The sequence below is a fragment of the Pteropus vampyrus genome, unplaced genomic scaffold, assembly GCF_000151845.1.
Source record: "Pteropus vampyrus isolate Shadow unplaced genomic scaffold, Pvam_2.0 Scaffold10, whole genome shotgun sequence".
Classification (NCBI taxonomy): Eukaryota; Metazoa; Chordata; class Mammalia; order Chiroptera; family Pteropodidae; genus Pteropus; species Pteropus vampyrus.
This window is the reverse complement of record NW_011888791.1, coordinates 7,510,336-7,527,901: the sequence shown is the minus strand read 5'-3', so window position 1 is coordinate 7,527,901 and position 17,566 is coordinate 7,510,336. Positions and strand designations below refer to the sequence as shown.

The following is a 17,566-nucleotide window of genomic DNA, read 5'->3' as shown; positions in this document are numbered from 1 at the left end:
AATTATAAATAGGCATAAATTTTAAAGTTTCACACCAGTCATCACAGTGAAATACTGCAATAACCTATATATATTATGTAGCATTTTAAAGATGAATGACAAAATAAAAGAATGGTGGGTAATACTGAATGCTGGGGAGAAAAAAAAGGCTAATTCATGAAGGAGTGGTACTAATCAAAAGTAATCAAGAAAGTTTCTACAAGACTTTTCAATGGAATCATGTATCTTCATATCATGAGAAGTGTTTTCTTCTAATTCCTCATAAAAATATATTCAAATGTTCAACTGGCAATTAAAAAATTTTGAAGGTTCTAATTTTGAGCAAAGCATTTTTATTCTATTTTTATTCATTTCATTAAATAATTTGAATAAGGACTCAGCTTATTCTGGCTACTTTGACCTAAGTCATATGAACTTGATAGTCTAAGCAGTATTGATTTCCTCTCTACTTCTTTACACACTTATAAATGTTCTCCATTTTCATTTTTTTTCACTTATAAGAAATAAAATGGAAAAAAATGCTATTGAGCTAATGCATTTAACTCAACATGAAATTTTAAATTTGCTAATGCATAGAGAAAAGGCTATACAAATTCTGGTATCCAGGATTTCAATGAAATCACTCTGAAAATCCACACTTACACAAAACTAAATTATGGTATTAATTTCATAAAAAGATTCAGTCTTAAAACATTCCTATAAGCATTTTTTAAATGATATATAATTTTGTGATTTAAAAAAAATTATTTAGTACTTAGATTAAAGGAGGCAAACCTGCAAGTAAATGTTATTTAAAGTAATGAATTATTTTACTATGAAAATCATCTGTAAAAAAACAAAACCAAACTTTTATAACTACTGAAATAGTTGGTCTACCATGTTAGATTTGAAAATCTACAAGATCACATTTATTATTTTAAAAATTTTCAAATAGTAGCTTTCTACTTATTATAAAACCGATATATTACCTTGTTCCTGACTTTTAATTATCCTTTTATTTGTTGTTCTTTCACAATTTTTGAGTTTCTTTGAAGACAACTTTTTACATTCCTTTTTTCTAATCGAATCCTTCAAAACAAAAAGATAACTTTTTACTGTAACAACTACTACCTAGAAACAAGACCTCAAGCATTTTCACAGTATGTATCAAGCATATAAATTTCTCGGTACCTATACTTCCACAAATTTCATAGTGGAAGCATTCAGAAACTCATTTATCAGAGCTTGAGCTTTGGAAGCACCATGTGGGTATCCACTATCTTACATATTTCCTTTACTGATTTAACACTGTCATTTTTTCAAGTGCTTTTATATTTACATACTTTAAACTTTACTCAAAGAACTAAAATTTTATTACTTTGCCTGCATTTTTCCAATGAGACACTGGGAAAATAAATATCAAGACATCTACCTACATGCCCAAACTAATGAAAAGCTGACACTTAACAAAACCCATGATTTCTGATTTGGCCCCGAACCTTTTCAGTAGTAACACACCACCCCTCTACAGTGTACAGTAAAAGCTTACCTGATTAGATAAATCATATCCTTCTCCATTTTGAACAGTATTATTTATTTGGTCATCTGGGAGCCTTAATGGTGGTTTACTTTGGTGATTACTCTGGCAAATGTTTAATTCTGTAGTTCCTGGTGACCTACTATGCTTACTATTCTTTAGCTCTATGAGTACAAAGATGGAGATTTCAGTAAATGATTTATATAAAGATAAAGCTGCCCTTCTACATTAAAGCATTCACTTTGAAAAAAATCTGTCTAATCCAAAATCGTAAATATTTGTTAAAATTTGACTATGATATAAAGCAATTTTATTTGGACAGAATCACTCTGCATAGGGTCATGTTTTGTTTAAATTACTTTTATTACATGCCTTATTGTTAAAATGTACAGCTGAAACTTATTGGATTTCATTAACCAATGTCATCATTAAATAAATAAATAATAAAATTACTTTGATTCCCATCAAAAAACAAAGACAAGTCTACAGCCATGCTACCCTGATCAAGCCCGATCCCATCTGATCTCGGAAGCTAAGCAGGGTCGAGCCTGGTTAGTACTTAGATGGGAGACCACCTAGGAAGACCAGGTACTGTAGGTGTAAAAAATGAAAAAAATAAAGGATTGTAAGCTGACAAGGTCCTTGCAATCTGTGAGGTCAACCAAGGGTTGCCTCACCTTAAAAAAAAAAAAAAAAAAAAATTGAAACAGCAATATTATTTATTACTATCTGTTTTGGATCTCCGTTGTCACATTTAAAGGTAAAATATAAATGTTAAACCATTTTGTAAATATAAATTCCTGTTCATCTTAATCCCGCATCAACTAAACAGAAATGTAATAACTATTTCCCTCTAAATTTCTTCTGGCAGATTGAATTCTTATGTTTTAATTAGTTTATGCACTCCAAAGTATAACTAAATCCATGCTAATTAATTTTAAGCAAAACCAAATTATATAGAATATGATATAAACTCAACAAACGGTTATTGAGCTGAAATTCTAAGTAAGTTAAAAAAGACATAAAACTATAAAAACATTTGTTATTTTTCTACAAGGTGTACCTGAAGATACATAGTGGATGGTCCTTACTCTTGAGATTATTACAGTATAGTGAAAGAGGCTGATATTATAAAAGATAATTTCTAACAAACTCTGTTAATAACAGAGGAAGTATTTTAAAAGCAATATTAGGATATATAGATTATAGCACTAAATATGCAAAACTACATTTTAGGCATATCATTAAAATATATGCACACAATCGCATCATCTTAATTATCATTGGTTGACACTTTTACATAACCTTAATTGTTTAATGTTAGACATGGTTTTACTTTAGTAAAACCATGAAAAGTGTAACGATAACAATAAAAGCAATAACAGCACCAACTACCACCACTCAAAACAACTTATGTAATATAAGGATACACAATGTCTTAACAGTTTCATAAAACAAAGACCTAATGAATCACACCAGGAAAAGTACATCCAAAAAGACATAGGTAATATTTGCCCCTAACCTGAGCTTCCCAAGGGGGAGCATCTCATCTTATTCATCTCTCAGTTCCTAAAGGCTAACATAGATCAAGGTTTATGGTAGGTACTTTAAAAATATTTGTTGAAGGATTTTCCTATGGACACAGCTGGCATGTAAAATAGTTTAACAAACTAGTCTTTTACACTTGTATCCTCAAACACTTTACCAATAACATTCATAATTTAGGGCAAATTTCTGAAAAATAAGGTGTGGGGAGATGTTAAGATCTAAGACTAAAGATTAAAAAAATGATTGAAAGTGAGATATATGTTTAGGGACTTTTAATTTTAGGAGTAAAAAAGTATACAGCAAGTGCTGCAGCCTCAGGACTCTTGAATACTAAAAATGGTCTAGCAATGACAATAAGCGATATCTAATTTACAGGAAATAGGATGACATTTGAAAAATGATGAAGGGCTGAGAAGAAACTGGAGCAACAATAAAGAGTAAATTTTAGCTCTGAGCAAGCATTCATCCGCATATTTAATTTATTCCTTTGTACTAGAGAGGATAAGCAAAGTTTCAAAGTGGTTAGGGACCTAGGACACAGAGAAGAGGGGTGTGCTGTGGTGGAGGAGTGACATATCCAGCGTAGTGCCATGTTTTTGGCAGAAGCAGTCCTGAACTCCTATTGAAGTTCTATAAAGCTTTGTTTACACGGTCAGAAATTTATACAACAGATTTCTAGTAACTTTTAGTCATCTATATTATCTAAAAAAGATTGTAATGTTCATACTTTTTCCCCCCACAGGAGTTGGGGATGGGATTGAATGTGAGGCAGCTTATAGTTTGGGCAAAGAGCTGAAACCATTTTGCCAGCTATCTTTATAGCAATGGTCATTCAAACAAACAAACAAACAATAAATACATGCCATTTCCTCTATGAAAGCAACTTGGTTTTGTCAATTAATAAGAATGAAATTTAGTACAAATATATAGGCATCTTTAATATAGGTTTGAAGTAGGCTGGCAGCTTAAGTACCCTTGGTCTAGGAAATGAAAGAATAATCATCTTTCACTGATATGTTTATCAGTGTTCTTGGTATTCTAATTAATTAAAGGTAATATTTAATGAAGAAAGCTAGATGCTGACTATGAGCAATCTGCTTTGCAGTTTTCCCCCCTTAAGTGGTAAAAAAACAGGAATTTTAGGACAGTATGAGATAAGAACTCAATATTCTATGTACTGTAAAAAATTAATGTGGAGCTCATATAAGAATTTATCACTATACCAACAGAGAAGAAAATAGTAAACATACCTGAGTGATCACAATCAAGGTCATAAGTGGTACTGGCTCTTTGGAGGGCATCTGTTTGGTTTTCTCCTGCATCATTTTTCATTGATTTTTGTGTGTCAGGGACAAAACTTCCAGTTTTCTGTGTTTGCCTGGCCTTTCTCTTTTTCTTTTCACAAGCTCTAAAAACATATAGTATTTTTCCTCTAATGTTGTTTCTCAAAAAACGAAAACAAAAAACTAAACCCACAAATAAATGAAACTCTCCTATACCTAACCTCAACCCTAAATGTAACCCTAATCCTAACCTTAACTATAACATACCAATCCTAACCAGAACTCTAATCCTAACACTGTTCCTAATTTTAAACCTAACCCTAAACCTAACTCTAATCCTAAATCTAACTCTAACCTTAACCCTAATTCTCAAACTTAATTAACCTTATCCCTAAAATTAATCCTAAACTCAGCCATCACCCTAACACTAATTCTAAATAGTAAATCTAACCTTAAAAGTAACCCTAGCCTAACCCTAATTTTCAATCCTAACCCTAAACCAAAGAGTAACCCTAAACTTAACTTTTAACCTCAACCTTAATCATAAACCTAATCCTAACCCTAACTTTAAACTTCACCCAAACCCAAACTTAACCATAACTTCATACATTTAAAAAAAAAAAAAGTCACTCCCTCAGCTAAAGCCTTCTTGCCACTGGCAAAGATTACCATTAATCTTACATTATTTAGCTTTGTGGCATCTATCCCTTCTCCAGCAGAAAAACTCAGGCATGGTATTTTAAGTCAAAAGATTCAAACGTAACCTCTTAAATACTTCCTACTATGCTTTTATATTTCCTACTTAAACTGTTATTATTAGAAAAATAATACAAGACAAATCCTGTCAGTTGCTTATTTTTGTAAATGAAGTTTACTGAAACATAACCACATTCATTCAAGTACTGTCTATAGCTGCCTTTCCTCTACAAAGGCAGAGTTGAGCAGTTGCGATAGAAGCAGAATGCCTATAAAAATACTATCTGGCCCTTTACAGAAAAAATTGCCAACCTGTTATAAGTTCTTCCATTGTACTGTGACTAATTAACTTACATCACTGTATCCCCTATGAGTTCCTTAAGAGCAAGAATTAATTTCTTCTTTGTTTTCCCAGTGCCAACACAATTATCTACTAAGCAGCTGACATTCACTGACTATAGAGGGAACAAATGAAAGAGAAAGAGCCAAGAACTTCAGACACATATTTAACTGCTACATGCTTCTTAAAGGGTCAATGAGGATGATTCCCTGAAATATGACAAAGGTTTTATTTTCCTTTTAGATTTATTTTGTATGATAGAAATTCTAGAAAAGTGTCACTGCCTTCTGAAAGTCTAATATCAAAGTTTCAAAACTAGCATTTCCATAAAAAGAAATTAAAACCACTTTACATGAGTATATAAATTTGTAAAAGCTCATCAAATTGTATACACAAAATGCATGCATTTTATCAAATGTAAATTAGGCTTCAATAAAGTTTTTTTTAAGTTAAAAAAGTACTTTACCTTAATTGTTCTAGAAAATTATCGATGTGCTCTTTCCATCTTTCTGGAAAGCCAAACATAAACTTCCTTATGAGATAATTTGGATAGCCTATTTAATGATAAACAAACGAAATTACCTAAAAGCCTAGATTTTTAAAGAGATGTCACTAATTCATTGTATCAATGAAAAAATATATACTTATTGTTTACTATGTCTCAGGCACTGTTGCAGATACTGAGGATTCAGCAATAAACAAAACAAACTAAAATCCCTGACTTCATGGAACTTGCCTTCTAGTGTGCAACAGAAAGCAAACCAATAAGTATCTTATTAGATGGTCATTGATGCTATGAAGAAAAATTATGCAGTTAAGGGGGAATAGGGGGGGCAGGCAGCATTTTAAAAAAGTATAGTCAGAGATGTTCTCACTGAAAAAGCATTTGAGTAAAGCCCTGAAGGACATCAGCGAGTGAGCCACATGACAATATGGGGTTAAAACAATGGAAGCAGAGAGAACAAAAGGCTACTGTATGATTCAAGAGCATGCCTGGCCTGTTTGTAGAACAAAGAAATCAACTTAGTAGATGTGAAGTGAGACGAGGCTAGTACTAGGAAGCTACTCATAGGTAACAGAGGCAACTGGGGAGCATAGGAGATTATAAGTCATCGGGGTCATTTTACAAACCTAGTCTTTTCATTTGGGTGAGAGAGGAAGCTATGGAAAGATTATGAGCAGAGGAGCAACAGGATTTGACTTTAACAGGACAAAATTTACCACTATTCTGAAAAGAGTCTGTGGAAAAAAGGGAAGAAAAAAACAGGACCAGTTAGGAGGTTACTGCAATGATTCAGACAAAAGAGGGAGGTCTGTACTACAGCGGCCAGTAGAGGCCTAGGTTCTGGATATACTTTGGAGACAATGCCAGTAAGATATAATGACACACTAGATGTCGGTATGAGAGAAACTGAGGATTTAAGGATGTCTCCAAAGATTTTGGCTAGCCACTGGAATGAAAAGAGGGTGAAGACTGTAGGCTAAGCAGATTTGAGGAGAAGATCAGGTTTTAGATATACAGTCATGCACCACATAATGACATTTTGGTCAACGATAGACTGCATATACAAAGGTGGTCTCATAATATAATAATGGAGCTGAAAAATTTGCACTGCCTAGTGACATTGTACCTGTCATGATATCACAGCACAATGCATTACTAATAGCTATTAATATAGAATAAGAATATAAAGATTTTTGTATAGCTGTACAATATGTTTAAGCTAAGTATTATAAAAGTCAAAAAGTTTTTAAAAATCCCTATACAGGTATATCATTATCTTTTATACTGTATTTTTACTATACCTTTTCTGTGTTTAGATACATGAATACTTACCATTGTGTTACTGTGAATAGTGCTTACACTATTCACTAGAGTAAAATGCTGTATAGGTTTGTAACCTGGGAGGTATAGGTTATACCATCTGAGTTTGTGTAAGTGCACTTTGATGTTCACATGATGACGAAATTGCCTAATGATGCATTTCTCAGAACATATCCCTCTCATTAAGTGATTTAAAACTATATTCAGTTTGAGATATCTGCAGACATGCTAATGGAGATGTCATATGGGCAGTGGAAAATGAGCAGCTTAGAGAGTATTCTTGGTTAGAGATGGAAATTTTTCATTTGTCACCATACAGATAAGATTTAAAGACTAAAAGAAATCGACACAGGATTGAGTGGAGAAAGAGCCCTAGTCTACCCCATTATTTAGAGACAAAGAAAAAAAAAAAAAGAAAAATGAGCAAAAAAACTATGAAAGAACAGGGAGTGAGGCAGCATGAAAATCAGAATACGGTGTTCCAGAAGTCAAGTAAAGAGGGTGCTTCAAGGAGGTAGGTATGATTAACTGTGTTATTATACTGGATTTAGCAATGTGGGGGCTACCGGTGATTTTTATAAGGGCTGCTTCATTGAAGAACTGGGAATCGAAGCACGCTTAAAGAGAATTCCAAGAAAAAAGCGGGAAAATTTCAAGAGGAATTTCGATATAATAAATGTTGTTATTTTGCTGATTGAAAGCAACAGTGATTGAAAGAAGTATCGTTAAACAAGAGACTGTTTTTGACAAAAGGGATATCTTTGAATAAAAGAGGGAAAACAGGAGCAAGAGTACAAATGGAGAAGCTGACACAGACAGGAACATGAACAGTTAGCCCATAATAAAAGCAGATACAGATGCAAGCAGGTGAGTAGATACGGTATAATACATGTTTTCTAATCGTTCCTATTGCTCATATAATACCCTCTGTCCTCCACCCACCCTTCTCCCCTACCCCCTAGAGAGAGTAGAAGGAAGTATTGGAGATTTGTGAAAATACGCAGTAGTTATCAAGGAGGATAGAAAAGTGAATGTGTAAGGGAAATGTGGTAAGATAGCAAGTGGCAATAAGGGACCGCAACTTTTTGGTAATCAGAAATTAAAAACAGACTGTCCAGATGTGTTTCTCTTCAGTCAGATTAGCTATACATAAGGCACAGGCAGAAAATTAGATTATACCAGGACTGGGGGTATGCTGGGCAGAGGAGGAACTAGGAAGTTAAATTGTATTCTTATAAAGTAATTCCTCCCAAATAAGCAGCACTTCAGTTTTTTGTGTTTTTGTTTGTTTGTTTGTTTGTTTTAAATCACTGGACTTAAGTTGTCAAATAAGGTGAATAAATCAGAGAAAAATGATCAGCTTATAATCATCCTACATAGTGTGGTCAATTGTTTTAATTTTTAGTTTTGACTGAAAACATGTATATTACTGTTAGAAATATGGTTAACTGCTTCATTAATTAAAATAATTTATCAATTAATAATGAGCCATTACCTGCTTCTTTCATGGAAATCTGGTCTATCATTCCTTTTAATATATAAATGTTGCCTGATAATGTCCTAAGTTTGTTGTGCTTAATCCGTTCTATAATTGCATTACTGTGCCAATATATGTCAGTGATGTCTCTAGGAGGAAAAATAGCTTAGTTAAGGCCAAAATATTCACATTGATCATTAGTTATAATGTACATAGATAAGTATGTAAATTTATAACATAAAGTAATAAATTTGCATTCTAGCTATATTAACAATATCATTAATTACAAAACATATGATGACCAAACATTGCAGCAGAATTCAACTGTTTGGCTAATGTGATCCTCAGAGTATGTACCAAAAAACTATGCTGTGACCAAACCACATTCCTTGTATAAAATACACTGTAGGCAAGGAAGCAGGGAACTTCTCTAAATATCTGGTTCTGACAATGCTTGCAACTTCGTTTAACTGACGCTAAGCTTTCAAAGAATGATTTCTCTGTCCTCTTCTCAAGGCCTATACTATGTTAGTTGTCATACAATTATAGTTTGGATCCATCTAATCTTGTGGTTTTTTACCCTCACTATACAGCCAAATGTTTCTGCATTCCTCTTTGGTAAGTACCAAAAAGAAGTTCCAGGGAAAAAACAAACTGCAGTATCAAATCACTGACCCATAAATGTACTCTTCATATTTCTTTAAATGAAGCTGAGAATAAATATAAAATAAAATGAAATATGAAGATGTATTAGATAAATGTTGAACATTCTCATGAGATAACTAATAATAAACATACTAAATCTAAGTGTAAAAAGTAAGAAAGTAAGTTCCTTTCGTTTGGTCAAATGAGATAAAAATTCAGACACTGTACTTTAATACAGTATTACTTCTCATCCTCTGTTTTTTGCTTTATTAATTTTATTTTAAAAACATTTAAATAGCACTCTAAAAGTACTGTTCTCAAGTCTTAAAACTATAACTCATTTAATCTGCCAAATAACTCAAAAGGTAGTTGTAGTATTAGTATCACCATTGTGCAGATGAAAAAACTAAGACAAAGAGAATAAGCAGCAATAGGATTCCAACCAAGGCAATCTACACTGCCTCTTGAACATTCAGGAAACGGAAACAAGGCAGGAAGAAATAGAGTGGGCAAGACAGATTTTACATACTTAACATAAATTTCCAGGTAAGTACTTTGGACAGTGATATCCTGTATTATCTTTATTACAAGCTTTCATTACCTTTTTTTTTTTTTAACCACTAAGAAATCGATTTTGAACAATAAGAAATGATGCTACTAGATCAGCAGAATTAAACAAAGCCCACCTACCTCTGGAGAACCAGAGAGTGCCAATGATTACTTAATATATAGCTGTATGGCAAGAACTAACTAATTTTGATTCCTTTTCTGGATCAGTAATTTATATTTGGTTGTCCCAATTTAGATGTTGAGAATCTGGACTGAAATGCATATAGTAAATATTAACTAACCACATATAATTAAGCAGATAATACCAATCCACTTATCAGAACCTCTGGAAAAAAAAAATAAAGCATTGTATATACAAATTTGAACTGTCATAATTTTAAAATAACAGGCAAAAGCAAGAAGGCTGGTTACAGTCAACACATATAGTCAACTTACTTTTTTGCCTTCAGTTTGTAACCTACTTAGTCTTCATTTTGTAGGAAGATGCTATTTTTCATGCATCTCCTTTTCAGCTCTTACACACAGGTATCTTATTTTATTACAAATTTTATTAGAAGAATATTCAAATATTATACTTACATCAATTTTCCTTCTACACATATATCAGTGTTATTGTTGATGATTTTAATCATCCATTCCTGTAGCTGGACTACCTAATCAAGCATAAAATAATATTTCCTATATTACTTATTGCATAAGCTCTACAAAATCAATATACATGAAATTAAAAAAAACTCATATGTAATCCATATGATTCTTTAGTGCTCATCTATATAAAAATCACATTCTATTTCAAATAGCAACAAGTTAAAAATTCTTATAAACAATGATACAGAGAAGATGGCAAAAGAAACTGAAGTTGCGCTGCATAATTTGTTCTACAACCCAGAATCAATTATACTTTAATATTCTTAGTATCGAATATTTCAACCATGAAAGGAAAAAATAAATCACCTAAAATCCTAAGGTAGCCATTAAAACACCATGTCCCACAAAGACCCAGTAACTTGAAGAAAAAAAGTCAGTTGTATAGTATACATGTCACTATCACTCTTACCCCTAAAAAAATTACAGCATTTTTTTGCAAAGTTGATTTGAAGCTGCATTCAATTTTCTATAAACTATAAGTGATTGCTAGCAATCTATATTTAATAGCATTGTATTCCAAAGCAAATTCCTGAAAAGCTCAGAGAATTCCTTATTTTAAGACAAGTAAAATTCCATTATAAAGGAAAATTTCTGTGAACATCTGTGCTAAGAAATTATTCTATTATGTAACAATACTGAACCATTTCTGATGAGATATATAGTCCGAAGTCATAAAATAATTAATTTTACTAGCCATTTACTTTACATATAAAATTGTACATTTATAAAGACAAATTCTCCAGTGGTAGTTTTATGTTGAGTCAGGAAAAAATGTTAAGATGGAAAGGTGCTCTTAGTTATTGCACTTCTCAACTATGTTCATTTAAAAAATTATACGTAGTACTTGGGGAAGAGGCAATAAAATTCCTTTATTTTTCCTACTTCCACATTTGGAACTACCCAATATATATCAAAGAATCAGTCAGATAGTATTAAAAATAAAAGCTAAAAACAGATAGTGTTCCAAGCACCTTAGATGCATTGACTCATGCTATCCTCATAACATTAGGAGGCAGGTATTATCTTTGTTTTATAGAAAACTCTGTAAGGTCTAGTTAAATAACTTGCCCTTGGCACACATAGCTAGTTAGTGGCACAGATGGGTTACAAATTAGGAATTCTGGATCTAGAATCCTTTATCATGCTGTTTATATAAAATGTCAAAATGTTCATTGTTCACTCATATTCATTCAGCAAATATTTATTGAGCTCTATGTGCCAGACACTGTTTTAGGCACTGGGGATTCAGCAAGAAACAGAATGGCTGCCCTCTAAGAGCAAACATTATTGGGGTTGGGAGACAGTAGAAGCAAGTCATGCGATGGTGTTGCTATCCAAACAAATGGACAAATAAATAATAAAATATCAGCTGGTGATAATTACTACTTAAAGTAAGTATAAGTCATTAGATAACTGGAAGTGCTTTTTTAATAGGATGTTAGGGAAGGTCTTGGAACAGAGGACAATAAAGTAAGGGATGAGCCATATGGATATCTAGGAATAGATTCTTCTAGGCAGAGGGAACAAATGCAAATGTCCTAAGTAAGTAGCATGGATGACATAGGTTTGAAAGGAGTAAGTAAGTGGGAATAAGAGATGAGGTTGGATATCTCCAAGATTGAATTATATAGAGTACTGTAAGCTGTGGTAACAGCTTAGTGTTTTCTCTTAAGATAAGAAGTTACTGGAGGATTTTGAGCAGAGGAATGACATGATTTAACATTTTAAGGAGCTGCTGGTAGAAACTGGACTATAAAGATTCTGGCTTGTCTGGAAAACACCCATCATCCTTTTAAAAATTAATAGACAAACCATTAACAACTGGAAATCTTACACTGTACCTTTCTTGAACTTGTTTTTCCATTCCACTTTCTTCAGAGAATCTGTCCCAATATAATATAGTTTAATGGTCTGAAGTCTTTTTTTTATTGATCATTCTATTACTTTATAATAGAAAAAATTCTCAAATTTTCAAATGCTATGTGTAATTCCTTTTTCTTTTACTGTTAATACTACTCCAAGAATTAGGGAAAAAAAGAACAAGAATGAACTCACTGTTCATCCCCAAAGGGAGTAAGTAAATTGTTGAAATCTATAAAGCTAGTAATAGGGCAAGGTTAAGGCTTAACACCTGGGTCTTTTTACTTTGAACTCACTGCTTTTTTTGCTAGACCACACTGCTTCTAAAGCAATAAAACACAAAAATGAAGTTACTTTAATAGACATCATAAAAAGGTCAAGCTCTTGAAGAATGGAGGTAAAGCCAGAAATACACGTCTGCATTAAAGGTTTTCCTACCTTATTTTTTTTAACTCCATTGATAGTAGTTTGAAATATACTTGGTGCAGGAGGCTTTGCAGCATATCTTTTTGATCTCCGAGGTATTGTTGCATGAAATTTTGGACTTGCAAGCACAATTTTACACGTATCATTTATGGAACCTGGAAGATAAGTCTCTCTGGGCATTGTTTTCTCATTTCCTTCCTTAATTTCTTGTTGTGAAGTCCTTTTTGTTGTCACCTCACTATCAGAAACGATTAACTGATTGCCATTTTTAACAGGAACACAGTTGGTATTGAGAGTCTCAAAAGTAGTATTTTGGGATTTTTCATAGGCTGAATCAATGCATTCTAAAACAAAGGTGTCCTTTTTGGACTTAGTAGTTGCAACTGTATTCTCCTTTGAATGAAGAAGAATTTGTTTAGCCAACTGAGCTCTAGTTAATGCCCGGTTTGAGACTCCTGCAGCTAAAACATTGTCATGTTCTTGGTTCAGAATTGGGAGCTCTGCAAAAATACAAAACCAAACAAAATTTATAGAAGAATCATGTGAAATTAAAAGAGAAACAAGACAACTGAAATCTGTTTATATTAAAAAGAGGTCCTCAGGTCAGGAATGCTCCACCTTCCTTTCTGACAGTCTCTGAGTGCCTCTGGCTTTTATGATTCAATTTTTATCTACAGTCAATGCTTACTGCATACCTACACAGGGAAAATAATTATCTAGAACATTTAATTATACATTAAAATAAACGAAAAAACAAAACAAAAGCATTTTACCGTAAGTTAAATTATGCAGGGGAGCTTTCTTTTTCTCTTGACATTGACTCTTTTGCTTGACCGGGAGTAAAATATTTGATGGTTCTACAGGAACTTCTTGGACTGAGGCTGAGTTTTTAAAAGAAAGAGTAAATTGAGTTGTATTAGCCACTGAGAAAAGAAATACCTTTTTAAAATCTTGCGGTCTATGGCCATGCTACCCTGAACAAGCCCGATCCCATCTGATCTTGGAAGCTAAGCAGGGTCGGGCCTGGTTAATACTTGGATGAGAGATCACCTAGGAAGACCAAGTGCTGTAAGCATAAAAAATAAAAAATAAGGGATTGTAAACTGACAAGGTCCTTGCAATCTGTGAAGTCAACCAAAGGTTGCCTCATCTAAAAAAAAAATAATATATAATAAAATAAAATCTTGAAATAAGGACTTATGTTCAGTGATGACCAGACTAACATAGTATATGTCTTTAATATATGACAGTTTTTCCCTTTATCTTCTCGTTTTTTCTCTCAATTCTCTATATCTACATTATGCTGAGAAAGAATTTTTTAAAACTTATAATTTGCCAGCTCTAGACAAAAGTATACTACTGGACTTAGAAGCCTAGAGATCTGAAATAAAATTCTGGTGCTGTCACAAATCACGTATATAGGTGTTAAGATTATATATGAAGTGCCATCCAGTCTTGAAAATTCTGATTCTGCCTCTGGCTGCTGTAAATTACTAAAATGTGAAAGAACAGCTGAAGAGTTGTAACTCATGCTTTACAAATCAAAATGTTGAGACTCAATTGCAAATCCAATCATAATTTATACCCCTCTGACATCTCTTTTGCAAGCCTTCAAAGGCACAAATCAGGTAGGCTTATTAACTAGACAATAAGAACTACTAATATTGCTCACATTTTATTCTGCTTTACATCCTAGATCATTAAAGTTTTATTTCTTCAATATAGAAGTTTCTTTCACAAAAAAGGAGGAAGGTAATAGACTTAAAAACTGTACGAAAAAACAATAATTTTATGTTTAATTTCAAATATACTTGAAACAAATTGATAGTGATTATGCTTTTATAAGTATGCTGCTTTGGCCTTAGAAATCTTACTATAAATATTGTATTATAAAAGCTGCAAAACTTATTCTCCAGAAGCATTTGAGATCTTACTCCCTGGCAATTGTCATCAGTTTTGGCTCAAATAAACTAAAAAAAAAAATTTTTTTTAAGATTTTATTATAATGACATGTATCATAAAAGGATAAATTTCTATTTAACTCATTCTACTAGAAATGGCCGGGCAATGCAGTAACAACAAGTAGGTAATTCGATCAAATAAAACATGCTGTATAATCTGGGTCATTTGAGTCCAAGGCCCATGAAGAGAATCTAAAAGATCTCTGAAATTACATTCAAAATCTTTGTTTGTATATATGCACATTTTCTGGGGAAAGAGTTATCAGACTCTCAAAGCTGTTATTTCTTCCTAATTCCACTCTACATTTAAATGTGCTTTAAGGTGCATTACTTCATTTGCTTCTCCATTTTTTCCCAGACTATGTGAGAAACAGATTATTTTGTGTACTCCCTCACCTCCATTCTAAACTCCCGTAGAAAACTCTGCTTTTGTGTTTCTGAAACCCAACAATGCACCCACAATCTACTGTGTAGTAAAAAGCATGCACTTTCTAATAGATACCTGTATTTAATTCTCTGCCGATCACTTATTATCTGTGAGTCACAGAACAGACAAGACCTCTTTATAAGCCACATGTCCTAGACTATTAAATGAGCCTCTACTCATAGTGTCTACTGAAAGGATTAAATGAGATAACACATGTAAAATATCTTTATCAATTACTTCAACTCACTAAAATCTCAATTTCAACTGTCCCAGTTTCTGACCACTTTCTATCTTTCCAGATTATTCTTTCAAATCCACTGATGATCTCAATAAGACTTACACTTCTTCAGTCTTTGTGCTCTTTTTTTTGCCTAACCAACTTAAATTTCATGGCCATTTGTGGTTACCAACTTGCACTCCCCCCCACCGCCAAATGTTTTGTAAAATTACAATCCTGATAAAATCCAACACTCTGCTTCTTCCCCATCAGCACCCATGCAGCTAAATAGAGCTAGAGGAAAACTTAACAACCATAGTGATTGCTCTCATTTAAATTCATGGCCATAAATCTCAAATAGGTCCTTAATTTTACTCAGGAAATGAAATTTAAGCCTAAAACCATTTACTCTCCCACTCTCCTACACTATTCAAACCTCCACCTCCTCAAATTTCAATACCTCCTTCCCAAACTCACTCTCAGCTGATGTCTTCACTTCCTATTTCATATTATTTCTGAAGTCATAAACACTGCCTATCTTATTTGACTGATGATCTGTTTAGATAAAACCAAATCTTTTTAGATAAAACCAAACCTTCACTTTTAGATTCTATTCCCTCTCAACTACTCAAGATTATCAGACTTCCGATCCGTTTTTCCTTCCTTACTTGGATCATTCCTAACAGCACACAAAAATTCTTTCACCAATTATTAAAAACAGTAAAATCTTTTAAAACCATACCTCCCATATTTCTTGGCTCCCTTGTGTATATTCACCACTGTCAATTTCTCTCCTCACATTCTCTTGATCCCTCTTGAATCACGTTTTTGATTCTATCACCTCACCAAAACTGCCCTCATCAAAGTCATCAATGACTTCCATGTTGCTAAATCCAATGGTCAAATCTCAGCCTTCATCTTACCTGACCAACTGCAGCGTTAGACACAGCTCTTTCCTTAAAGCATTTGTTCTTTTGGCTTCCAAAGTATCACTCCTGGTTTTCCTTCTTCCTCATCTTCTTCTAAATGTCCTTCACTACTTTCTATCCTTTACTCTAATTGCTAAATTTTGGGATTTCTTCAGGATTTCTTGAATGTTTTCTCTTTCTACAAGTACTCTTTGGTGATCTTATCTCATAGTTTTAAATACCACTTAGGTGCAAATGATTTGCAAATATATTTTTCTCACCTGGATTACTTCACTAAATTACATTTTTTTCAACAGCCTAATTCACATCTACTTCAATTTTTGACATATCAAAATCCACAACTGAGCCCCCAAGATCACTCTTCCTTCAGTCTGCTCCATTTTAGTTAAATTGCTCCATCCTTCCGGTTGTTTGGGCAAAAAACAAACATAAAAATCAACTTGGAGTCATCCTTCATATCTAACATTCCACACCCCATCTGTGAGCTAATGTGACTGGCTCTTACTTCAAAATATACCCAGAATTCAATCACTTCTACTTATTTTTACTACTACCACCTGAACCAAGCCGACATCATTTCTCACCTTGATTACTGCAGTAACTATTTCAAATTAACAAAGTGACATTTTCAAAACTTAAGTCAGGTCTTGTCATTCCTCTGCTCCATGCCCTCCAATGGCTCCCTAGTTTGCTCATAGTTAAAGCTCGAACTCTTACATTAACCTATAAGGCCTTATATTATCCGACCCTCTTATTTATCCTCACTTCTTTTAGTTCTAACCACTCACTCCATGATACACCAATCTCCTAGCTAGTCCTTGAATCTGTGAGGCATGTTCCTATTTCAGGACATTTGTACCAGCTGTTACTTGTCTGGATCATCCCTCCCTATTACCCAGGATTCCTATCTATATCCATCACCTTCAATTTTTTGGCTCAAATGCCACCTTCCCTTTGAAGCATACCCTGACCCACCCCACTGAAAATGACAACCTGCTCTAACTCTCCCTATCATCCTTACTTTGCTTTTTCTTTCCATAGCACTTCTCTTTTACTTTACTATAAAATTACTTAATTACTGTATCTGTCTCCCACTACCTGAATGTGAGCTAGCTACATGAGGGCAGGGATTTTTGTTCATTGCTGTATCTGGAGTACCTAAAACAGTGCCGAGCACAATAAAAAACATATTACAGCT

General features: G+C 33.3%; 1 protein-coding gene and 2 pseudogenes across 9 annotated transcripts in view; 2 read left to right on the top strand and 1 right to left on the bottom strand.

Annotated features, from left to right (window-relative positions):
• The window catches only part of MIS18BP1 (MIS18 binding protein 1), a 48,351-nt gene that overhangs the window by 25,669 nt on the left and 5,116 nt on the right, over positions 1–17,566 (bottom strand). For all 9 annotated transcript variants that reach the window (XM_023522057.1, XM_023522065.1, XM_011376092.2 and 6 more), the window contains 8 exons: positions 13,608–13,715; positions 12,847–13,334; positions 10,480–10,553; positions 8,704–8,834; positions 5,850–5,937; positions 4,315–4,472; positions 1,529–1,680; positions 969–1,068 (listed from right to left, as the gene is read on the bottom strand). In XM_023522057.1, coding sequence (XP_023377825.1) covers positions 969–1,068; positions 1,529–1,680; positions 4,315–4,472; positions 5,850–5,937; positions 8,704–8,834; positions 10,480–10,553; positions 12,847–13,334; positions 13,608–13,715 — 1,299 coding nt within the window. The remainder of the gene's footprint in view (positions 1–968; positions 1,069–1,528; positions 1,681–4,314; positions 4,473–5,849; positions 5,938–8,703; positions 8,835–10,479; positions 10,554–12,846; positions 13,335–13,607; positions 13,716–17,566) is intronic.
• LOC111731065 lies at positions 1,998–2,116 on the top strand (annotated as a pseudogene).
• LOC111731171 lies at positions 13,791–13,909 on the top strand (annotated as a pseudogene).